Here is a 26,014-nt window from a genome sequence, read left to right as displayed (position 1 = left end):
GATTTATTAACTTAACTGATTTCAATCTAGTGAAGCCCAGCAACACTGCAAATAATTTAGAGACCTAGAAACCAGGGAGTGCACAGAGAGTGCTGTGTTTGGAAAAGTAATTCATCACTGCTTCAAAGGCAATGGTCTCACAGCAGCAAGTGCAACCCTGTGCCCAAACCAGCCCGAAAAGACACAAAAACAATCCAATATCAAAGAATATTAATATTTAAGATGCAATACAGCTTGTTTTCTGTTCAATCTTGCTCAGAGTCAGTTGGCTTTGTACATAGTTTCCTCCAAACAGCTTCAGTTTCTCTTAGCTGCTCCATCACTGCTTGAACGCCCCACTTTGGATAACAAGGCCAGAAACTCAAAAGAACCAATCTTCAGATGATGGTACAGGCAGCACTGCCATGACTGTCACCAGCCACCAACAGGCAAATAAATAAATAAATAAATCACACATTAACAGCAACAGCTTCATTTTCAGGGGAACTTAATAATTCTCTCAAGAGAGTGGTATTTTCTTTTTAGACAATTAATCTTTTCCCAAGCTCATTCTCCTCCTCCTCCTCGCTGTCTTTCTGCCTGCTCTTGAATACAACACCTCCACCCTTTCCCAGGTGTCCGGCTGACAAAAATCTAACAGCTTATTACAGCTTTCCACCAAAATCAGTCAATATTTACTTAGTTGAAAGCATAAGAGAATTCAGCTCACAGAAGGGTACTACAACTTTCTCACATATTTTCACTCGGTAATTGCAAGTTTGTTCAGGTTGCTTATACAAAAAATAAATATATAAATAAATAAGGGAAGAAAAAAGGAAAAAAGGCTGTGGAAACACATACGAAGTATGGAGTACTACAGCAAGGCATGGCTCAGACACCAATGGGCAAAGCCTACTTGCATTTTTCTTAAACCTGAGGAATGCCCACTTAAAACTTCACCTCCACTATAAAGGTCAACTGGGAGCCTCTTCACAGTCACCAGAGCTGCACTTTTTACTCCAACATTCTTATTCTGACAGTGACATACTGAGAAACTGCATTTTCTCCTAAGTCCTCCAACCCTTCAGTAACACGACCATAGAGCAATGTCTGGCAATTTGCTTGTGTGGCACAGTCAGCTCTTAATCAAAGCTTTTTCTCCTTCTATGACAGATCAGAGTGAGGGAAAAAGGCTTAAAACTGATTTAATTTCTTAATACGCTTCTGTCTGCTGGTTCTAATATTTGGCTTTGATTTTGAATACTTAGTACTTCCACACCAGACTCTGCATTTCTAGGTAATGAATAAAATGTTTTTCTTTTTTCTTTATTTTGAAAAGCAGAGCATAATTAAGCTTAAAGAAATTAAATATGACATTCAAATGAAAAGGAGCCTTGGATGATACATGAACTTGGGCTGAACATTATGCATTACAGAATCAATACATTCACTGCGAAGACCATCTTAAGATAAATTCATTTTAACTCCATGTACCTCTTGTCAGCAGGTAAAGGCTCTGCTGCAGCTATTAGTTTTTTCCACACGAGGATATGAATACTGCTGTACTGAGTTCTGAATTTGTGACCTTACAAACTATGACTATCATTGAGGAATAAACTGGAGTGGAAAAAAAAACAAGTGAACCAAAAAGGTTGCACAGACTTGACTTCACAGGTACAAGCCAGCCCACAAGCAAGAGTCAAAGGGTGCCATTCCACTGAATAGAGATTCTAGTTTTAATTTGAAAGACATTTATGTGCTGCCAGCAAACCACGCCACAACCCAAAAGCTAATTGTGCTCAGACCTGTACAAACACAGTTAATGCTGCTTCATGAAGAACAAGACTGGAAGCCTTTATTCATGATCTACTGTTGCCACTGCTAAGTAAATCACAGGCGCAGTTTCCACAAGCAACCTACAAAGGCTTTGTCTTCTGAAGTAACTAACCCTGCACCCTCATACACTGAAAGTTAATATACATGCATATTTTTGCCTAGCTACTTTATTCCTGTGACAAAACAACCCTCTTCCCAAGAAAAAGGCCCATCCACAGCCGCTTTTTAAAAAGGACTCCTGTAAAGATGGAAGCACTCAGTAGAAAGATGAAAAGAGGGGAATGTTTTTTTGGGGGGGAAAAAAAAGATTACTTGTAAAATCTTCAATATATTTACTGTATTTGTCCGGAAGCAAATAAGGGAAAAAGTGTCCCAGGCTCAGCGTAACTTAAACAACAGTCTGGCCCTGCTATTAAGTTTACAGCTTAAGTGACTGCAGAAAGATCATAAGGAAATAATCAGAAAATACAATATGGGATTGCAGCACGTTGCCATTGCCTGCGACTGCTCTTTTATCTGAAGGTGCTTGCTGAGAGAAGGTTAGCTAAGTAAGAGATGAAGGGCAGAGAAGAAGATGCTGCTACAAAGGATTCAAGGCAGAGGTGACCTCCTACCACTCGCTCAAAGTTGGATGGTGCAAAGGGACAAAGACATAGGGGTGGAAAGGCTAGATCAAACAGTTCTAATACCCCATCACCACTGAAGGAAAACTGCTGAAACTGTTAATTCTAATACTTCTGCTCCCAGGATAAGCTGCTACTTCTACCCCCAGATTCTACTAGCAGATGTCTCTCTCATCCCTGAAGATTTCCTCTTCTTCCTCCCAAGGGCTACATACTTCAGCAAGGAGAGGAGGGGACAGCATTGGAAGTTTGATCCATAGGGTGTCACACATTAGAAGCAAAGGAGGAAGGGGGGAGGGGAAGATTAATGCTGACAGGGATGGATCTGCCTAGCCAGGATTAGGCAATAGTATCCACCTGAGGATGATCAATGTATATATGACTGCCAGGGATCAAATTGGAACTCACTCCTCCTACCTTCATAAGACTGCCTGTGTTTCTATCTATATGTTCAATCACAGCAGTAGCTGAACTTGTTTCCTGAACTCTTGCTTTTAGGAATAGAAAAAAACAACAACAACAAAAAAAAAAACCTCCTCTGGACTCTGAGAAGACCAAGAAATAAATACTGAAATGCATTTATCAGCAATATGATAAAAGATAATGAAAATACTAATTCAGAAAACTGTTGAAACAAGTGCTTTTGTGGGGGGAAAAAAATGAAGGAAAAAAAATAAAAATCAAAGCAGCCCTATTATTTGGTTAAAAAAAAAAAAAGAGAATTTTTGAACAGAGAAAACGTGTAGGGAATAAGCGAGGTACTAATGGATTTTAAAACATTTTAGCTAGCACATGGCTGCTAAAGCTATAAAACTGCTATTCACTCAGGGCAAAGACAGATTCATGTGAAGCAATTAGGGCCTGATCCAACAGACACTGACGTCATTTTCAGTCTTGTTACAAGACTGAGGACTTTAAGAATCTTTCAGTCAAGCCAATGATAATCATTAGCAAGAACCTGTCTCTTTACAATAAATCCAGAACTGTGTTTTGCTGGCCAGTGACAGAATCACCACTGGGAGGAAAAGATTTGGGATCTTTTTTTTTTTTTTCAGATTAATAGGCACTGATTTCTTTCTCTCAGTTCTAAATGGGTTGTTTTATTTTCTGGATTCTCCAGTGAAAGCATAAAGCTTAATCTACTCCAGTAGATTGAATCAGACTGTTTGTACCCCCAGTACTACAATAAAAGTTGTGCAACTGGCCACTCTAGCTACTATGGAAAGGATTTACCTAACTTTATCTAGGTAACCAAAAGAAAAAAAGTTTGAGTTTTTCCCCTGACTTTCCTCTCCACTCACACCAACTTCAAATAACTACCTTAAAACAAAACACCTTGTCCTCTGTCAGCAACATTTCTCTATGCTGACTTTAAACCTGCAGCACAGATCCACGACATGAGCTTCCACACATGACGCTTGGCACAGACCTTTCCCTACCTCTTGTGTACAGGGACATGGTGGTAGATAGGTACCTGATGCTTCAGACTCACCATACCACATTCATCTACCCAAGTGCTGTTTTCTGAAGAGCTCTTTTTTATTTTAGATTACAATTTAAAATTCATTTTGTCAAATCTTGCAAGAAATAATTAAGGAAAAGGAAACAATACAATTTTAACAAGAATAAAAAGGTTCCTCAGTGCATAAATTCTACTTTAATGCCATTCACAGACATATGCTTTTTCAATATTGTCTCTAAACATGTTCAGTTCTGAATTTAAAAAGGAGTTTGGAATGCAAGTACAAAGCCCTGAATTTTGTTGTTTTAAATACCATCTGCTTGACAGCGTATTGCATTTAGTCAACAGTGCTAATTACAACAAACGTTTCACAAACAAAACTAACAACTTATTTTCATTATAAGACCCAAGAACAGGGAAAAAAGAAGACTGCTCCATGCTAGCGCTATAAAAGTCTTAGACTGTTTTAACTGTTGTTACCAATAAGGGGGGAAAAAAAACAAAACACAAAATAACAGTTGTATGTATACATGTGGCCATGCTGCTGAATGAAAATCTAAATAAAAACCTCTTTTACTTTTGATCCAAGTGTAAAAGCTTTGCTGCTTCTGCTCCAAAGAAACCTACTGAAAACCAGAGTTGCTACAGGTAGAAATGTCTATTCAGGGCTAAAGACCAAGAGGTACGTGATAGGGTTTTGGTCCTGCTCAAGTCTGCAGAGAGAGAAATGGGATGTCAGTGTCACATCCCTGCTCCCCAGTGGCAGTGGAAAGCCATAGGTGACCAACTCTACCTCTCAGCAACCAACACCAAGCACTTCACCTTCTACCTATCAAAAAAGCCTCAAGGATATTTCACAACCATTTGAAAATCCACAAGCAGTTTCTGAAAACAGAAAGGTGACGAACCTGATGAAGAATGAAGCTGCAGCCGAGGCACCTGCTGAGACCCCAGATGGAGCCACCAAGCTCTGGGAAGCTGCTGAGCCACCAGGTCCTGTGGGGTCGGAATTGTTCTGCCCTGAGCTGACCTGAACGCTGGGACCATCCCAGACACTTTCTGGTGCTGTTTCTGCCTGAAAAAGAAATAAAAGGAAATATATAGGTTAATACTCTTTGCTGAATGGCCATGGTGGGGAACAGTTATTTCCAAAGAGTGTGAGGATGAACACGAAGATGAGCTGAGAAGCAATACAACAGGACAAGTGTACCACAAAAGGTCCAGCAACAGAGAAGGTAAAAGCCATGACCGCAGCAGACAAGCAGAAAAACACAGAGACCTTTTGTGATGGGTAATGCACAGTTAAATGGTATGACAGGCATGAAGAAATGGAAAATGATAAGCAGAACCCTTTTGTTTTACGGTGTTATTTGGGAGCTGGCAGAACTGTTTATCTGGTTCAGTTATAACTGTCAGAAATTATTTCTCAGTGGCACATCATCTACAAGACCGATCTGTTTAAGAGGAACTAACCAAAGAGTCACATTCGTAACAGGTTTCCTCAAGAATAACTCCAGGAACTAAACAAAACCAAAAGAATTGATTTTGTAAGATGTGTATACAGCCCTGCTTTTCTGCATTACCCATCTTAACTGCACAAGTATGTGGCAGTTTTGTCTCCAATACACGCGCAGTTCCAGCAGAAGAACAAGAGGAGCCACATCATCTTCAGCATAACACATCCACAACATCACAGACTGAGTTTGGAGGGAGGTGGTTGTTTTGGAATTCTAACAAAGTGACAGACATTGGTATTGTTAAACTGTGCTATATCCATACATCCTCCCGAGGCAATTAACTCTTTGAGAGCCAAGTTCAATTAAGTCCCGCAGTCAAACTCTCATTGACAGTGCTGGGAAGGACTCCTTTTAAGAATAACCCGCTCTCTGTCTAGGAGTACTGAAGATTTAATTAAAGACGACACCACAATAAATATTTGTCAAAAGAGGTAATTGCTTCACATATGATAATATATGATATTTCTGACATCTGAAATGCTACTTCGACATTTCCAACTAATTAGCTAAAATAAATTCCAGAAAAAGGAGACAGTCTTGTAATGAAGCACAAATGCAATGCCACCAAATTTTAAATTTTGTGCTGCCATAGATCATGTTTTACAACTAAAGACACATTAATATGGTAATAGGGCTCTCCCAGCTACATACAGACAATAAACTTTCTCATGCACTGGAAAAAAGAGTTGTTCTCGTAAGAAGTGAGGCAACCCTGTTGTTAGGTATCAAGCACAGGAAAACTGCCAACCTCGCAGCGCTTGGCTGAGTGTCTGGAGGTTCATTTGGACTCATTCCCATAGGTTCTGTCTGTTGAATTCCCAGTTCCCAGAAAAGTCAACAAGAAGGAAGTGCATTCAGCTCTTCAGAACGTCTGCACTTCAAAGGCTTATGCTGTTATCATAACAGGAGAAGTGACAAATGCTTCACCTTACAATGTTGCAACAAAAAACTCCTTTTATAGACCAGACTTCAGAGATCTGAGGCTGAGACAGAGGAATATTCAAACAAACAAGGTAATCCTAGTGAAGTTACTTGTACTGAAAGCCTAACTTGAAGATTTAAATAACCTTTCACAAAAATCCTTCACTTGGTAACACACATGTCCCAGAAGATTAGATTTCTTAGCAATGCAGGAGACCAAGCACTGCTGGAGATCAAGAATGACACAAAAAAGTGGTACACTAGCAATACGCACACACACATAGAAAATGAAGTCTGTCTACAACAGCCATGAGCTACTGACATTGAACCATCACAAATGGACAGCCAAGAAGTGAGATGACTGGAAAATAATGAAATCTGCTTACGTGGTTAGCTGCTTGAAACTAAATGATGGAGTAAAGAGGATTATGGGATGGTGAATAAAGCAGGTACCTGAGTATGAACAAACTGAAAGGGTCTTTACCTAGGCCAGCCATGGACAATATGATACACCCAGGGCAAAATGTACAGACTAGGAAAGATCCAAATGTGGTATCTTCTGAGTTACCTGAACTGATGCAAAATGCTGCCAACAAGAATTGCTTACTGAGTGCTTAGCAATTTATGGATTAGGAAATATACATCAGATGCGTAAGAGAATAACCAAAAGAAGACCACATGACACAACATCACAGAAACAATCAAATGCCAATGAGGAAAAGGTGGACTCAGGATCTTTGACCTAAGCTGCTGCATCAGCTGTAACACCAAGCTGCCCTGTGTGGTGACTGGCTCACAGCACCAGACTTCACCCTAAGCTTCACCTAATTAAGCAATCTGAGTGATGAAAGTAGAGTTACACAGCAAAGTGATGAAGCAAGGTGGAGCAAGACTGGTTTCTAGAGAGAAGGGATGAGAAACTCCAGACCTGGTACACTGAGGGACTGGCATGCTCAGAGGCCAACACAAGAGAGAAGGAAACCCTACCAGCTGCCACTCCTTAGCATTAGTGTTTGAATATTCCCTTATGTTCTGCCAGGAAGACAGCCGCAGAGCTCTGTCATGTGCACTGTCTCAGATTAAAAAGCTGAAGAAGCTGAATTCCCAAAACTTATACGTATTTTTCCATTCACTTTTAACAGGGCAAGATTAGACAGCGGGATTTTAAAACAAAGAAATCACATTTAAGCAAAATATTGAAAAAAAAGAATACTGAAGAAGCAACATGATTCTAACCTTTAATGTATGCATAACCTAAAGCTGAAGATAAAAACTGTATTTATCAGAAAACTTTGGGGGATTTTATAGGAAAGTATGCCAGATTTATAAGAACTCACTGGAATCTGTTAACCAGATCAGGTTTTGCTTCTTTGTAAGCACTCATCTTCTGACAGGTCAATTCCCATCAAAGCAATTCACATTTAACAAAAACATGAGCAACAGATAACACATGTGCTTTCTTCATCATTTATTCATTTCTATGAGAACTTAAAAGCCTAAGTTTCTAAAAGAGACCAATGACTGTGGACATATCAGGCACCTCAACTCAAAACACTCAGACCTAAACTCATTTTTCAGATAGCAGATGGTTTATACTTTTCAAACACCCATTTCCTAGCCAACATATCTAAGCTGGATCACAGACTTCATAGAACAGCCCAGGAAGCCTAATTGCCATTCCTAGAATTATTACACACTTTTAAAAACTCAAACTGCAATTTCTGGGTAAATCTGACAGTATTTTTCCTCAGCTCTTTGCATGAAATTTACATTGAATGAGGACAGTGAGAAGCCATTAACTCTTGTAAAGGAGAGAAAGTGAAATAATTCAAGCAAGATAAGTTCATTAGAAGCCTAGTGCTGAAGACAAACCATACCTTTTTCATTAAGTTTTCAATTACTCAATTAGCATTCTTAAACATTGCAGGAAGACTGATGTTAATTCTTACCAAGAAGCTGTGGAAAAAAAGCCAAACCAGCTCTTCCAAGTTTAGGATTAATTTCAAGGATTTTTTGCACTGTATGAAGTGAATGCATTTTCCAGCACAATCAATTTCAGCTCTCCAAGATACAGCTACATCTCAGCTGATGAGGAGAAAAGGGTCAGTCTTCCTACAGGCACATCCAGTTTCTCTAGCTAAAATAACATTTCAGCACAGATCAGGAACACACATGAGCTTCCCAAAAGGAAGATGGCTACATGGTCAAACACTGATGGCCACGTTCTCCTTCTGCCCTTTTTCACCTCTGCACACCACATACACACAGTCCGCGTGTTTGGTGGATATTGGGGGACCCTCAAAGGAAAGAGAAGATGGATCATGGGGAAGAAATGAAGACAAGACTACTAGAGGACAACAGCAAACCAAGGAGGACTTCAAAGCTTTAGGAGAAACAGCTCCATGGGTACACATTCCTCCTTGTAGTCACACACTAAGACTGTTACCAGTTCAAGAAAAGCCAGTTCAGGTATGAGGAAACATTTCAGGTCCAAGTCATTTGCCCTGAGGCAGGAAAACTAAGTAGAGATTGTGGGACTCTGTTACACGCTCCTGATTCAGACTGAGTCGCCTACAGATGCTGAAGGGTACAACTAAGATAAGTGGGCTTTGTTTTTAAATTAAGCATGGGAATTACCTCATGCCTCACCCTCATCTCAGTCCGTTCTCTTTTGAGGACTACATACGGAAAGCATTTCTCTAAAGGAACAGCAGCAACTCTGCAATGTTCTCATAAATCACTCATGACCAAGTGCAGAAATCACAAACTTGTCACTATAAAGCGTTGCTGAATATTTTAAATGTCACAGGCCTCCATCCAGAGATTAATGTGTTGGGTTTGGCTTTTTGTTTTGGTTGGGTTTTTTGGTGTGTTTTTGTTGTTGTTGTTTTAATTTTCTAAGAAAAATCTGGAGGTGATAAAAACCATTAACTCTCTGGAAAACTGCCAGTCCCCAAAGGAAGGATTTCCAAAACTGCTCTATAGTGCTGCTTCCCTTTACTTTCTCTCTGAAGCCATACATGAACTGGTGGCAGTAAGAACATAGCAAAGGCAAGGGCTGAAAACATTACACCAGGTGTTCTGTAGGTCTGAGTGCATCAGTGATGAAAGGGTTTTGGTTTGGGGTCCCAGTGCCCATCCTGAGGAATTTGGAACAGCGCTGGATGTGCTGCAGCATTTTGGCTGACAGAGTCCACACGTACAACCAAGGTTGACAGGGCCACAACAACAACTGTAGCACAGGTTGCTCCCAGTCCAAGTTCCTGAAAGCTCAGGGTGAGGACAGAGAGACAGCGGTGACCTGACATCCTCAGGCTGCAGAGACGTGCTGGGTATGGCAAGGGCATCCCCTGTCCCATCCCCAGTTCCCAGCACACAGGTTCCCTGCTGTGACCAGATGGCAGGAAACATCTGTCTATGTTTAAACAAGTCAGACTTGTCTAAAATCACACTATAGAGAAGTTGGACATAGATTAAATTTCCAGGTACAGCATGCTGTCAAGTCATTACCATCTAAAGGACAATTACAGCCCTAGCAAGCTCTTAACAAGTTTGAGGTACATAGCCAAAAGCTAAGCTGAATTTTTTTCAATTTACTGAGTATTTTTATTCTCTGGACATTGACCTTTGTCCACAGATCAAAAAAAGCCAAGCTAGGTGCTGCTACTTTATCTCTGCAACTTGTGCAAAACATGAGCCTGTTGACAGGCAAGAAGCAAACATGGGAATATGAAAATCTGCATAGAGAAAAATGGATCAATCCCTGGACAGCACTATGAAGGTAAAAAAAACACAGAAGACTAAAGGGAATGTAAAAGAAAGTAATCAGATTCAACATCTAAATGTGAGTATTAAGGACACTCATGGAAGTGGGAAGGAAGAAAAATTACAGAAACATCACCCCATATCTGGTAGATACCTGTGCAATCAAAACCCAATATATTATCTGGCCAAAAACTGGTCCCATAGTGAATGCATTCAGCAGGACTTCACTAGTAAACTGCAGTTGAAGCTCTAGCAACATCAGTCCTGATGCTGCACTGGGACTGTTCTTTTCCTCCCATCAAGCTGTTTTTACCCCTTTCTGACTTGCAGGCCAAAAGGCAGAATTTAAGTAGTTGCTTTAACTTGCTATTCTCCACTTTTAGACTACAACATCACAGCAAATTGAACTGTAAAAACTGTTTGATCTAATGATTTTTGCAGTCTATTAAGGCTCTTGTTTGTGTATGACAAAACAATAATCCCCCCAAATGTTTTATACCAAAGTTCTATGACCCACTAACTGGAAGAAACATGACATAAATCTCCACCTGGGTAATGCTTACACTTTAAACCCTCCTTCCTCCCAAGCATATCCCTCCCATGTGAAATGTCTCCCTCTCAAGTTGACTAGCATGATGTAAAGTTAACCATGCAGTATATACCACTTGAAATGAAACATACTCCAAAGAAACTTCATACTCCCTTTTGATAATGTTTCTGTTGGGGCTCATTATAAAATAACTAGGGTAGTTTACAACCACAATACACTGCTGTAGTAGTAGTTCCATAACCTGCAGCTGCAAAGTGATAACAAGAATGCCTAAACCTGTACATTCAGACTTTTATGAGCATTGTGTGTGTTCAGGGTGAATCAAACACAGAGCGAAATATCCCTTCCCTGAAATAGGTTTTCAGCTACAAGAGTTGCTAATGCCTGACTTATTGTTTTATCTTTAAAGATGAGGCAGAAGGGAAAATCAAAGAAAAGTAGAATTAAATAGAAATAGGAAGGCCTGTCAGACAGGAAAACACTGTAGGAAATCCAAAGGCAACCTCAGGGCTCTTACTTTTTGGTTTAATATCTGAATTGCTATCACAGGCTGAGGATTGGTGTCTTCACTACCAAAAATCACACACAGAGTATGTTTCATGGACTGTCCTCACTCTTCAAATGCATGAGCATGGAAAACCAATGTGCTTCCAGTGCTGATATCTTTTGCAGTAAAGTGATGGAGAAGAAATTCCCCCTATGGCTCCTGATCTCACCTAAACCATGCTCCTCAGTTCCAGAGATTTAGTAAAGTTGTGGACAGATCTTCGGCTGGTGTCCTTGCTCTCTGAAGTGTCCATTCCTTCCTTCAGTCTGCTTGTGTTCCCATGATAGAAAGAGCAAAGCCAATGGTCTGAAAGCACAAAGGTGCCAGGGGGCACCGATGAACATGCTGCTTCCCTGCTCCCATTCACACCTTTGCAATGACAGCATTCTCTCTCATTCTGACTCAGGTTTCCACAGCCAAACTTCAGTACCCACACAGGTGACTTCACATCTCAGGTGCATGGAATGAAGCAGCAAGCAATACTCTATTTTTTTACTCCTTCACAGCTCTCTGATCACCAAACATACAAATGTTACCCTCCCATTTATACACATAAGCTCACCACTTGGAAAGCTGAAGAGACATGAAAGGGTCAGGAAGGGCACAGACCCTACTGCACATCCGCACTCTCAAAGTCAGGACCCTCCATGTATGGTCAATTTAAAACAGCCAGACCAGAGGAACTGTTTCTCCTACTGCCTCCAGGGAAGCATCAGAAAATGTTGCTTGGAACCATCCCTGCTGACATTGCAATAGTTACAGCTTCTAAAGCCAAAAAAATATTGCTGTTTACTGCTCAGGATGCTTTAATTTGCCACTGTGGTCAAAATTAAAAATGAACTGTTTATTCGAATGGACAAATATATAGTTGAATCCCTGCTTTTTGTCAGAGGCTGATATGAGCAAGCAAAGGAATTCATTAACAAGCTCATAATAATGCAAATTTCTGTTAGCTTAGGATTTGTTTTCCTACTAGAAGACAAATGCTTTTCCATTAGGACTGACTTCCACAGGCCAGATGTGTCTCTAGCAACAAAACACAGGGCACACACAAATCTTTGAAGCAGAACTTGCAGTGCCTTCCTGAGGCTGCAAAAATCACCCAGTGACTTCAGGCAACTCAGTCCAAGTTCCACTGTGTCTTGCTTTTCCCTATTTTGTAAAATGGAATCATCACGTTTCCAAGAATTGCATCTCCTTTTTATCACATTATTTTGCAATTATTATGTTGTGACATTTACTGACATACAGTGTCAGCAAATAAAAAACAAAGTGGCCAGCGATTGCCATATCTACTTTCTTTTTCAATCATGCTTGAACTGCTTATATATTACACATAATTACTTTAAAAGAGAACATCCTTCAGGACTAATTTGCCTGACAGCTACCAAGTGCAAGGCACCCACTGAAGAACGTGTCTCACTTGAAGAGATACAAGCCCCAGTTACATGCAGTGAAAGCTGCATCTTCAGTACACAAAAATCTAGAGTATATGGCCTCATCTCCAGTAAGCTTATTAAGCAGCATTAAGTTTCCAAGGGAGAGTTTAGACTATGGTGAAGGACAACAACCTTTCAAATTAGGGAAGGAGATGTGCAGGTGCTGCTGTTTCTCCCTTGCAGCTGTTCAATGCTTACCCTCCCATGCTGAAACTCTGCAACTCAGATGCACAGACAGTCATGATTCCCTGCAGGTTTCCCAAAGCTCCTCCATGTAGCTAAGCTAAATGCCAGGACAGATTCAAGAAACGCCAGAAGAACTTCCCAAACACGAGTGGGCAAAGAAGGGCAAAGTGAGGTGTGACACACATAACATTAAGACACACCTAAACAGCACATACTAAGTAAATTTGCAGATGATACCAAATTAGGAGGAGCTGTTGACTCCCTCAGGGGTGGAGAGGCCTTGCAGAGAGATCTTGACAAACTAGAGAGTTAGGCAGACAGCAATTACAGAAAATTTAACAAAAGTAAATGCTGGATTCTGCACCTGGGCAAGGGTAATCCTGGTTATATTTACAGACTGGGGAACAAGAGACTATAGGCAACACTGCAGAAAGGGATCTGGGGGGTTCCGTCTGATGGCAGGTTCAATGAGAGTCAACAGGGTACCCTGGCACCCAAAAGAGCCAATGATATCCTTGAGGGACACCAGACCCAGCACTACCACTGGACAAGGGGAGAGATTGCCCTACTCTGCCCTGTGCTGTGTGGTCTCGCCTTGAGCACTGGGCACAGTGTGGCTGCCACAAGATTACAAGGATATAAAGCTGTTAGAGAGTGCCCAAAGGACGGCTACATAGAAGGGGGTCCATAGCTCTCCCTAAACACCATTTATAGCACCACTGCTAGAGACAACCCTAAGCATGATGTGCCACAGCTCAGACAGAGTAGGATATTTCTAACATTCTCATCACTTACATCTATCCTTTCACTTGTCTTTTTTATCTTAACTAGTAATGGGAGGTTGCACTACTCCCATAGGTCCCCATAAGAACTTTAGAGTCATTCAAAGAGGCTGCTGAGAATGGAGGCACTATCTGCACAGCTAGTCTGCAGACACCAGCTAAACTCAGACCATTCCCTAAGCCAGTCATCCTAAGGGTACTTTCTCCCATTCATTTTCCACTACCTTCCTATAACAGCCGTAACCACCTTGACCAACTCTACTACCCTTACTTTTGAGAAGCAGGAGTGGGAAGTTGAGTAGCAGATCATTATCTTTGCCCAACATTATAAAAAATAGAGCAACAGGTTCCTTTCAAATGCTTCCTCCAGATTAAATACCAGGAAAGAACAAACTTGTCCAATTTTGAGAGATCACCAGCTGTGCAAACCCAGAGGAATTAACTCATAAGCACTTGGGCACCAAACTAAAATAATAGGCCAACTTCACACAATGTCCAACCACAACATCAATTTGTGTAATGATTTATATGGACTCACTTCCCTAAAGTGTTTCATGCCAGAATCTCACAAGTGCTGCTTTAAGACTCAAAACGAACATCTAATTATTGATCCTTCGTTACACTGGGAAATTACCTCATCGCAGTTTTAAAGTTCTATTTATAAGTCTAATAATCTCATCATTGATTATGGTGACTGTATTCTAATTATAAATCCATTATCTGCCCAGCAATGAAATAAAATCAATAATGCACATAAATGGAAAAGAAGGAATTTAAATGCGTACATTAATGTCATTCCAAGTAGCACTATTTTATACATCATCTCTAACAAAACTGTGTCACATCATTAGCAATAATGTGAAAAATCTACTTCAATTAACAAAGCTGATTTGATACTTTGTCCAGCAAAGTGGCAATCCATTCCATTAAACACACACATATAAAATGCTTGAAACATCTATGAACTCTCTATCTATCATAAATTTTTTCCCAAGTGCTCAAACAGAAACATAAGATACATTTTATATTGGTGCTTTTAAAAACTCCTTTCAGAAGCTGCCTGTTATGGTCTTTCACTTGTATCCAGCCATGTAGATCAGCTCCTTTCATGGGGTACAGAGACCTCTGCAAAATACTTTTGCAGAACAATGGCAGCCTCATTTAAGCCCTTCTAGATTAGATATATAGTCTTAGTCTATTGGATGGTATTTCTGAGCTCCAGCTAAAAATCAAGAGCCTTTCTTGTAAGGTGATTTCTAATCTTGTGAGGATAGGGACACATGAATTAACAAATCAGATAATACACATGGTTTAAATGTACTGAGCAAAAGACACTAAAGTAAAATGGGTGAACAGAAAAGGCCAACTCAAATTAATTCACAGGGGAGAGTAGAAAATTTAAGCACCCGGAGTAAAAAGGAGGAGATATTTTTCACTTAAAGTGTAGTTTTTCACTTAAAATGTAGTTTATAATACATTTTCCAGATTAGCGTCCTATGAACCCCTATTACATTTAAAAAGGCATTGCATAAACTCAGGATTTTCTCAGAGAGTTCCTCAGAAGTTACAGAATAGAATTTCTTAGAGTTTGAAGGCAGCTGACCTCAGCAACAGGCCTTGAGATAACCTGAGACCCAGTAAAGGTAAATTCTGTGGATTATCATCTGCAAATAATCTCTGAAGTCTGCTTGTTTTAAATCTACCCCCTGATTAGTACAGGTGAAGTCTGGGCCAACATTCTTTATTATTGCTTGTTGACTGCAATTGTCAACAAAGGCCAGGATGGATTTGTTTCCCTGTGAGAGCTGTAATAATAACTGCTTAGCCTAGAGGGGCAAAGGATCAAAAGAACTCTGCTTTCAGGTGGTAATCTGAGCCCCAAGAGTGTCTGAGTCCTGAGGATAGTTACTCTGTCCCATGACTATAAAACCAACAATATGGCAGAAGTTTCAAATACACAATATAAAGGGATGCAAACCACACCTTCCCCTACGAAAATGCTTATTTTCATCTTGGAGCCAATACCTCTTTCACCAACTCTCCCTATTTTTCATGAGACACTCTAATATCTGAGCTATACTTTAAAAAGCAAGCTCATTTTCATACTGGGAGCAATCTAAAAATTAAAAAAAAATAAAATCTTTTTTTAATTTAAAATGGGCATGGAGTCCTTAGCAATCACACAGAGCACTGTGCTAACTACCACATTTCTATGCGTTTTGTGTGTGTGCAACACTAGATTTCTAATCCACAGTTTCTAAGCTGATCTGCTACTTGGCTGCTGAGGTAAGGTCAACCTTGCAACTCTAGATGTAAGTGAATGTAAGGTACTGCTGATAGTGTCGCCCTCTCACATCACATCTCTCCCTCCACACAGGAACTATAAAATTAGGTTAATATGAAAGAGCACTTCGTAACTTGGATCAGGAAGTTTCTTTTTACTGCTTGGACTTGTTAAGGAGAACAACCAACTCTAGTTTTCTTTGCTATTCTCCTTCCTTGATGTACCTCCTCTGAAGAACAGTAACACCAGCACCTCTAAAACTAAAGAGAAAACATTAAAGTCTCTATGCAGTCCTAGCCCCACTATTAGTCTGAGGTTTGCTATTGCCTTCTGCAGACCCAGGTTGTTATCCATCTCGTCTGAGAAACATCCCAAAGCTCAAAGTCATCCAAATGACTTACAGACAAGATTTATGGTCAAAGCACTATATTTTAATTGTTTTGTTACAAAATATATTTCACACACAGTATTAATAAAAGGTCACCGAGAAAGCTATCAATAAAGATTTTAGAAATCCATTTGGCGTGACATTTATCAATGTAAAAAAGTAGGTGCTGAAAAGTAAATCTTCTCATTCTTCTGTTTTCCAGTCAGTTTCTATTACATCTTCTAAGCAAAGCATAAGTCAGCATAAGTCTCACTATAAAGAAAGGAAAAGGATTTCAGGAAAGTCAACAGGGGCTGAGCAACCCTCAGATGAATCCATCTGGTTTCCATTAGGAATATGTCATCTTCTTTTCCTAAGAACTCCAGGAAAGCTTAAATTTTGGCTAAAATAGCCTTCAGAAATTATTCAAATTATGAAAATTAACAGAACTCCTTGAACTTATGAAGACATGCACCCATTCACACCCATACCGGCTTTTGACCCACAGTCAAAGAGCCTCACTCAACCTAGACATAAACATAGCTTTGAACATCGGACTACTTATAAATTCACAATTTTATATACCTGTGCCTTAAAGTCTTTTTAAATCATTCACTTCTCCAGCACCTCAGGTTTCCTAGTATGGTAATAGATTAGGTTTCTTCTTAAATACATTTCTAAAGCAACTTAGATACTAGTAAACAGGCAACAAAGTCACAGTACTTTGCCTTCTAACCAGTCCCATTCGTGAATATTCAAATTAGAAATAAAGTGTGGCAAAGATTTCATTTTGCATAAGATGAAAGAAAAAGCAATTTGCAAAACAAGCTCTATTTCACGGTGATGTTTTTACATTGCATGGCTACATTACCACTTTTATTCAGCACATAATGCTGCATACTAATAACAGTCAATTCAAAGCACGCAGTTGAACCTCTTTTTCCTACAGTAAGCAATATATGCAGGTATTTCTAATAGAGCTACAATGAATTTTTAGTAGTCTTCATTTTCTCCATCTCAGGAAGGATCTTGGATCTAGGAAAACTAAATTCCCCTTGCTACTCTGTGTTTAATAGTGTGGTTGGTGCCAATGCTGAGCACTGCTTACATGCTTTTTCATTTGAGTAGTAACCTTGTATTCATTTGTCATGTTTAGAATTAAAAACATCAATATAAAACTATGTACTAATTACAGCTGTCAGTCGTCCACTGCAAATCAGCTGTCTTACATGGAGTTATGTCAGCTCCCTCCCCTTCACAGTGTTCACTGCCTGGTCAAACTACTTATCACTGCTACTGGTGATTATTTTGTGTAATTTTTCACAACAGGCCACTTGGGTAAAGCCACTGATTACATCTTCACCTCTTGCACTCTCATTGCAATCCTCATCCTCCCCTCCCTGGACCCTCCTCCAGATCCTTAATTATGGCTCCTTTTCAAAGCTCCTGAAGACCACGGTTATTATTTCAGTTCGAGCAGCACTCACACTATGCTTTGAAGACATGCTCCTGTTCAAAAAATTTATAATCTATATAATGGATTTTCACACTTGAACTCCAAACATTTATTAAAAATTTATGATGTACTGCACTTCTGACCCCAAACATTCAGCTCTGAGATGCTTTTGTAACTAAGTGACATTATAAGGCAATACATGCAAGTTCAGGGAGGGAGATGAGAGGAGCAGAAATCAAATCATCCTCTTATCTCTGCAGACAACTGCAGTACCACCACTGTTAAAATTGATCATAATAGAATTATATATATATATACACACACACGTATGTGTATGTATGTATGTATGTATATATATATATATATCTACACACACACACACATATATATATGGAACCTAAAGAACAGTCTGTAGATACAAGGTCTCCTAAAGTTTGACAGCGATGTGTTGTTAAGCATTTTCAAGACACCCATCTGGGTTCTACCGGCACCAGCAGAAAGCAACAGACACCTTCAACAGTTGAGGAGAGCAAAGATAGATGTCAAGGATGAGCCAGGACAGACAACCAACATGAGAAGAATAAAGCACATCTTAGAGGTGCCTGGTACTCTCCCACTGCTATAAAGGAAGGCTCTGTAATTAGCTTGGAATAAACACCTGTCTTTTTGGCAGTTGAAAACAGTTGAGATGAATCCCAGCCTTCATCTGCATCTGTCATCCAGTCTTTAGAAAATGAGTTATGCTCACTTCAAGTGCAGCACTGAGTTATATCACTGAGCTGTAAAGCACTTAGAGAAGAGTTTCCTAGCAAGGAGTGTAGCACTGTTTGATGAAAAGCCCTCCATTGATGGGGGAGGGAAAACTGAAGGTTCCAAGTGAAGTTCCAAGTGAATCAGGGGTATTTACAGAGTGGTCAAAATAACATCACAAGAGCGTGAAGTCCTCAGGGCAGGAGCTATCTTTTCTTCTGCATTTATGCAGTATCATGAGGGCTCCAAGATGCATTCATGTTACACATAATATATAATTCAATGCTATCCTTTTCACTGCATTCGTTTTCCTTGCTCTAAAATTCCTCTAACCAGGCCAGTTCACATCTTACATGGGCTCCATATTTGCAGGTTTGCTCCACAGCTGCAACACTCTTGATTCTGGTGAAACTGAGGATGTAACCCAAACCCGAACTATCCATTCTACAGTTCATTTCAATGACACCTCAGCTAGAACAATATATCCTGCAAGAGCGCTGATATTTAGACTGACACCGGACAAAAAGTTGCCATTTAGAGAGAGATGCAAGTGTCATCAAGAGTCTAGAAATCATTATTAACAAGAAAAGGCTGAATGCACAGGATTTACCTTCTGGTAAAGATTGGAAATGTGACAACAAGCTTCAAATACATCAGGAAAAGAAGAAGCTATTTAGAACAGAATAAATTCTTCTCCAGCTACACTAACTGGCAGCTGGAATAATGGGTTTAACATGCAGCAGTGGAGATTAATTTTTGCTTGTTTATTTCAAAAGACAAGAGAATCTTTCTAATGGAAAAGGAGGTTGAGAGCTGACAATCAGTAGAACTCGTGAAATCTCTCAATCATGACATTTGTAGGATGAAGTAAGACAAGCACTGGACAAGAATGCCCTGCAGTGAATGCTATCCTAGATCAGCTAGTTCCTGAAATCCCTCCAACCTTATATCCAGCCCATGGGGAAAAGCAATGTGCAGGCACTTTCCCACCTTTCCCACCCAAACAGATTAATCAGACACAAAGCTCTTAATAAAACAAAAGCCAATAGGAGAATTCAGGCACAGAAAGGATACTGTGGACAGAGATGAACAAAGTTGAGCTTAAATCAAAAATAAAAGAAAAAAAAATAGCTTTTCTCCATAAGCTGCATCTAAAACTAAACTGCTCTTGCAGATGACTGGATCACATCCAAGCAACCTCCAACACCCAGTCTAACACTGTCTGTCCTTTCATTTAAAGGTCACGTTTTCCAGGCTATTGAGCTTTTTTGCACATTTCTAGATTGCACTTCAGGTCTGTTGCATTACACACAGCTTTACTTCACAGGGGTTAAATGAGGTAGCTCAGTTTTATTGTAGGGTAATGCAGTGGTTAGGGGAAACCACATCTATCAGTAAGCATGGTTAAGCAGAAAGAAATTTGGAGCTGGCAGTTAGTGAATTATTTAGAACGTGAAAAGGGCAGGAAGGGAATGAGCAGAAAAACTGAAATACTTGTGCTTCCACAGACTGTAGGCCTCTTAAGCCAAAAGCTTTCTAATTTTCCTATGTTTCTGTGATATACATAGAATTAAATAGACACTACAACACCACATGCCCTAACACTGGCCATAACGACCCCAAACAAAGTAGCATTTTAGAGAACAGGACGCACAGAAGCAGTTCCTCATAATAGCTGAATAGAATGTTTCTCGTCCCTTTTTCTAAAGGCAATATCATTAGAGATCAACACATCAATAAAGATACACCAGATATAAATGGGCGCCCCCTCAATAGGGGGACATGCAAGCATTCAGATTTCCATATGAGAAAAAAAGTATGGGAAGGAACAATCATGTCTCTGAAGAGTCTTCTGGAAGGAAATACAGCAGCCTCCCTGTAAAGGTAACGTTATACAATGGCACTCTTAAAATGTTCATCACTGATGATCTTGAAGCTCAGCCAGCTGATGCTAGTAGTGTTTATATATACCAGCACATAAGGCATTATGTTACACTCAAAGCTGCCTGGCACCAGCATCCCTGGTCTTGAAAGATCTGTTGCAATTTCTCTAAGTGAAAAGCATGACTTCTGCTCACTCTCATGGAAAAAAGGCTTATAACTTAGTCAGAATCAATCTGCGTATCATTTTGTACACAGCAGTACTCTATAGATAGTCACAAATGTTTAATGAACTTGGTTGTCAATGTGATGTTTACCTCTATTAAGATTTTTCCTTTCTCACAAGAATTCTTACCATATATATCAAATACAGGAATGGTTTAAAACCAACTTTAACACCTAGAATCCAAGTGCAGTAGTATTTACAGAAGTGTGTCACAGAGGCTACCTTCTGAACACCCTCCTGCAAAGCAAACTGTTTTGCAGCACACCTAACCTGAAGATTAATCCTCCCCATAGCATTCTATCAACATCTGCTGAATTGAACACAGTCGTAGAAGTTCAGCGCTAGACTTGAGGGTCAAGTTAGTCTTTGATACAGCTCCCATGAAGCCCCCAGAGTTTTCTGTGACAAACCTGGCCTTTCATGTTTTTCTGAAGAGGTCACCAGGTATCTGACAGACAAATAACATCAACCTGCATCCATAAAGCCACAACAGTTGCAAAAAACTTCTGAGGAAAGGATGTCACCATCCAGAACAAGAAAGCAAATTCCTTGTGACATCTGACAGAACATCGTTCAAAGCTCTTTTTAAGCCATTCAGTTCCTGAAACATGGCTTAGAATACCATTAGCTAACCCTCTCTAACATAAATACGCACACATATCACATTTCTTCTTTATCCACACACACGTAAACAAAAGTTGTGCATCTACAATTATCATGACTTACTAGACAAGCCTGAGGCAGGAAGCTGTTCACCCTGGAGATACTCCACATGCCCTCGAGGTACTGCTGAGCCTGGATGGTGACTGAACTCAGTGCACCGCTGAGACCACTGGGGGCTACTGTGACTTGAACGCTGGAGTTTGGAAAACCGCCCATGCCTTGAGACCATCCAAGTCCCTTCTTCCTCTCTGTCCCGGAGAAGAGATTTGGTGATTTTCCAGGTTGCCTGCCCACCTGCCCAGTAATCAGTGGCAGGTCCCGCTGGGAAGAGACTGTCACCACCCTGGGTACCATGCTGGTCACTGCTGTGGCACCAGGTTGGAGGTCAGGCATTTCTGAGTAGCTGGCTTGGTTGAGGGTGTGCATCATCTGGATGGCTTCCTGTTTCAGCTGGTTCAAGTGAGTGGCACAAGTTTCGCATCTGCTCTCTCCTTCATTCCTGTTTTTCTGTAGATAGTCAGGCACTTGAAGCTTGTCAAAAATTAAAGCTGATAATCGTGGGTCCTACAGAAGGGGGGAAGAAGCAAAAAAAAAACCACACTGAGTCAAAACATAAACAGAGAAAAAAATCCACCCATGGAAACACTTTAAATCTCTACTGGTATTTATCAAGGCTTTTTTTTTTTGTCTGAATACCCCAAAAGACTTGCAGGTCACAACTGACTAATAAACCATAAGTGACTTCATTCGTATGAGACCCAGCACGAAAATTTTCATCAAATTAAACAGTAGAGCTGTGGGTGCACTTGATAACTACTCATTCTTCTAATTAACTCTCCTTTGGACACATCCTACATGCTTGTATTTTTCATGCTCAAAAGTAACATTAGTAGAGACGCTGACCCTACAGTTATTGTAACGCATTTCAAAGGCATTACCACCACCTTTAAACCAGGAAAATAAAATTTCATATTATTAAAAAAAATTAGTGCATGACCCTCAGAAATGAGTAATCAAGTGGCATAAAAACAGCTTAGATGGTAGTGCTCAAAAACTGGCTCCTCTTCTGGCTAGGCCTGTTATTTCTGACCTTTGCAACCCAGATGGTAGCAATATTCCCTTACACTACACTTGCTTTGATGAGAAATAGATTTGGAAGTACAGCCATGTGTGAAGGTGCGACAATGTGCACACTAAGAAGCTGATTTAAAAGCAACACCTACTTTACTCCCCACTCCTCCACCTTGCTGGTTCATTTTAAGGCTGCCCAGAAATCTTATAAGCCTGCTCTGTGCTTCCATTTCAGAGACAGAGTTACCTATCTCCTGGAACACACCAACACCTTCCCATCTCCAGCATGCTACCGTAAAGATCAGCCAGGAGATTAAATCCAGCCCTGCTGTAAATCTGCTATCAAGATGAATGCCATGCAGTAAAACCAACCCAACTTCACACGCTCTCCTCCAGCTCTCTAAACAATTAAAATTTTAATGAAATCACAGCCAAAGGTTTATTCGTATAATTATTTTAAGTGAAAATATTTAATTTGCGTGTTCATAATGAGGGCATGCAAAGCTAGTACGTCAGACACCCTGCATACGCTGGGGTATCCCTAGATCAGTACTCCTTTTAAAATCGCATTATTTGATGCCAAATTGCAATTGCTCTCTAGGAAATGAATGCCCTATTAGAAAACTAACTCATTTTGGTTTTAATTACAACACACATCAATAAAACTCTTTAGAAGTCTAGGGACCGGTACTTTGGCTTTGCTCATTATTCTCTTTCAACTGTGCCATTTCCCTTTGCTCTGAGTTTATAAAATCCTCAAACACTGCTCAACTTCTCCACCAGCAGCAGGGAATCCAGCTTGTTTTTAGCTGCTGGATAACTCCTGCAGTAGTTTTTGATCTATCTCATAAAATGCCAGTATTGTGTTAATATAAACCATTGTGTATAGCATCACATCAGTCCACAGCCAAAAGCCATTAACAAAAGTTACTTTTTCCACAGTAATTTAAATTACTGTTTATTTACTGGAAGAAAAAAAAAAAACAAAAAACAAAAAACAGAAAAATTACCTCTCGGGCTAAGGAAAGCTGCTCCTGCTGTTGACTGAACAATACACTGCATTCACACTAGCGAGCGAATTTACAAACTCAGGTCAAAGACAGTGTTTCATCTTTGTCTCTTTTCTCCTTATTAAGGCTTAAAATGCATTTGAAGTTGCTCACTTTGCCTATCCTCCTGAGCAAGAAAATTCTTCCCCTTCATGCCTCCCAGAAGTCAGAAACACTAAATTAACAGATAACAGTCAGGAAACAATAAAATATTTCAGACACTTTTTTCTAAGCCAGTGGGACGTCAGCAGAAAGGTGCTGTTGGTTAGTCTGGAAGATATCACAACACAGCCCTGCAGGCACCATTATGCTTCAGGCAAGCCAAAGACCATGCCTAACATCTCCCAAGAAAAAACAAACAGCCCACATTCTGCAGAAACCCTTCCAAATGAGAGCCTTCTGAGCACACTCTTGCAGTCAACAACCTAGCACTGATTGCACAGCCACCAAAAACACCAGTGCACAGTGCTGCGCCACCAGGTCGTGGCCTGGCACTCAAGGAAGCTCTAACCAGCAACAGGACTAGAAGGAATGGCCTCAAGTAGGGGAGGTTCAGGTTGGATATTAGGAAAAGTTTCTTCCCCAAAAGTGCAATCAGGTGCAGGAATTGGATGCCCAGGGTGGTGGTTGACTCATTTAGATGTTGTACTAAGAGACATGGTTTAGTGAGGAAATTAGTGGTAGGAGGACAGCTGGTCTAGATGATCTTGAAGGCCTTTTCCAATCTTGGTGATTCTATAAAGCACCTGTGGCTCTTGCTGGCATGGGCCTCATCTGGCAACACTTATATTGCTATCAGATGTCAAAAGTTTCAAATGAGCAATTAAAGTAAATGACTAGGTGAAGCAGGCTTCTCATTTGAAAGAAACAACTTTCTTTTGATGTAAAGAAAATTAATGAGCCCCCAGTTCCAGCTCCATATACAGAGTTCACAGCACAAGGCAGATCAGAGTCAGGCAGTATTGCAGTTACAAGGAAACTAAGTGGACGGCATATTAAAAAGGAGAGGAAATAGATCTATTTAGATTACACAAAACACAGAATCATAGAATCATTAAGGCTGGAAAATGCCTCTAAGATCATCTAGTCCAGATGTCCATCTAACACCAATATTGCACCAATATTACAGCCTTGTAAGCCCACTACCCACTGATGCTGGTAGTCAACCTCCCTCCTCCGGCTCCCTCTCAGAGGGCCCAGCTGTGAGCTTAGATTACTTTTATTTTTCCACTCCCTGTGACAAAAACACCTGGCTAATGATTGGGCGTGAAGGGCAGAGGAAGTGCAAGTTACTGTTAAAAACATTAAGCGGAACTTAAAAGTTAAGTCAGTCCCATTAAAGGGGTTTTACTACCTGGTGACAACGCCTGGACCTGGGGAGCCCCTGTTTCAGCAACTTGTGACCTAATGAGTCTGGGTGGAAGTTGCCTTCTCATGTTTTGCAGAGGAAGAAAATGAAGCAGAGCAACCATATGTGTTAAGGGCACAGATGGGGCACAGTTAAAGTCATCCTCATCACAGCTCTGCCGGCATGGAGGGGAGCAAACAAAGCAGGCGTGCAAGCTGGGGGTACTGACACAATACCCTCACACACAAACTACAAACCCATCCAAACAGAGCTCCAAATCCACTTCTGCCTGCTGTGCTACAAAAATGACTCACCCAGTTAACTTCTGCTCACAAATTCTGGAGTTCCAAACGCTCCAGACAATTAGATGAATAAATGGTTCTACTACAGACCACTGCACTTGAGAGCCCAGCAAACCCGCAGTGAGATAATTGCACATATCTGTGTGAGCAAAAGTTTTCTGAAGCACCTGAATTTGTCTGTGTTTTCCAGCAAGTGGCTCTTACAGACACAAGTGACCTTACAAGCTCCTGGGAGACTAATAACACATGTGCAACTTGCCCCAAGGATAAGGATGCACCCCCAAGGATGCACGCCTGGTCTCAAAGTGCTTTCTAGCTGAATTGGGGAAGATAATAAGTGTGGAAAACCAGGACTGTGATCCAGCTAGAAATAACAGAGAAATACCCACGTAGTTCAATACTGTTGCATTTAGCCTGGAGTTTGCCTTCAGGCTTTGTCTCTGTAAGTAGAGTGCAAGTACAGAAAACACGCTCAGATCTGAAAACACATCAAGTAATTTGTAACAGAAGGAAAAATAGAAACAGTAATTTTAATTCACACAACCCTGTCCAATGCAAAATTTAACCGCTGCAGTTCCTCCCTGTGAAATCCAGCACACACCAAACAGGCTTCCAGCAATGCAGTTAACACCAAAGCATGTGGGGCACAAACAAAGGCCAGCATCTCACAACCATAAATTACTACAGCCTGAGACCACAGTCCTTGAAACGACAGACATACTCTAAGCAACTGTGATGTGTCCAAAGGCCAGTATCTCTGAAAATCCCCACTGCAGCTTAGGCACAAAAATAATATGCAGGTTTTCAAAAGCAGGCGACATCAAATGACCTTGCTGGAGCTCAACTCTTAGAAGCCTGAGACCATTTGAGTGACATGCAGTTAAAAAATAAACTCAAATTCTCTTGAAATTTTACTGTAATCTGCAATTTGTCAGTAATTTCCAAAGTATTGAAAGTCTGTATTTAAATTTTGCTAACAAAGAGTGACAGAAAGCTTTGCAAAAGAGAAA

The 26,014-nt window shown here is 40.4% G+C and overlaps 1 protein-coding gene across 1 annotated transcript in view; it reads right to left on the bottom strand.

Annotated features, from left to right (window-relative positions):
- KIF26A (kinesin family member 26A) overlaps window positions 1-23,874 on the bottom strand; it is a 65,012-nt gene extending 41,138 nt beyond the window's left edge. Inside the window, exons 1-3 of the mRNA XM_015865662.2 lie at window positions 23,316-23,874; window positions 21,298-21,798; window positions 4,809-4,975 (exon numbers count right to left, since the gene is read on the bottom strand). Of these exons, the coding sequence (XP_015721148.1) occupies window positions 4,809-4,975; window positions 21,298-21,663 (533 nt within the window). The 5' untranslated portion in view covers window positions 21,664-21,798; window positions 23,316-23,874. The remainder of the gene's footprint in view (window positions 1-4,808; window positions 4,976-21,297; window positions 21,799-23,315) is intronic.
- Window positions 23,875-26,014: the final 2,140 nt, after the last annotated feature.

The sequence above is a fragment of the Coturnix japonica genome, chromosome 5, assembly GCF_001577835.2.
Source record: "Coturnix japonica isolate 7356 chromosome 5, Coturnix japonica 2.1, whole genome shotgun sequence".
NCBI lineage: Eukaryota > Metazoa > Chordata > Aves > Galliformes > Phasianidae > Coturnix > Coturnix japonica.
Note: the sequence above shows the minus strand (reverse complement) of the source record. Positions and strands in the feature narration are given on the sequence as shown.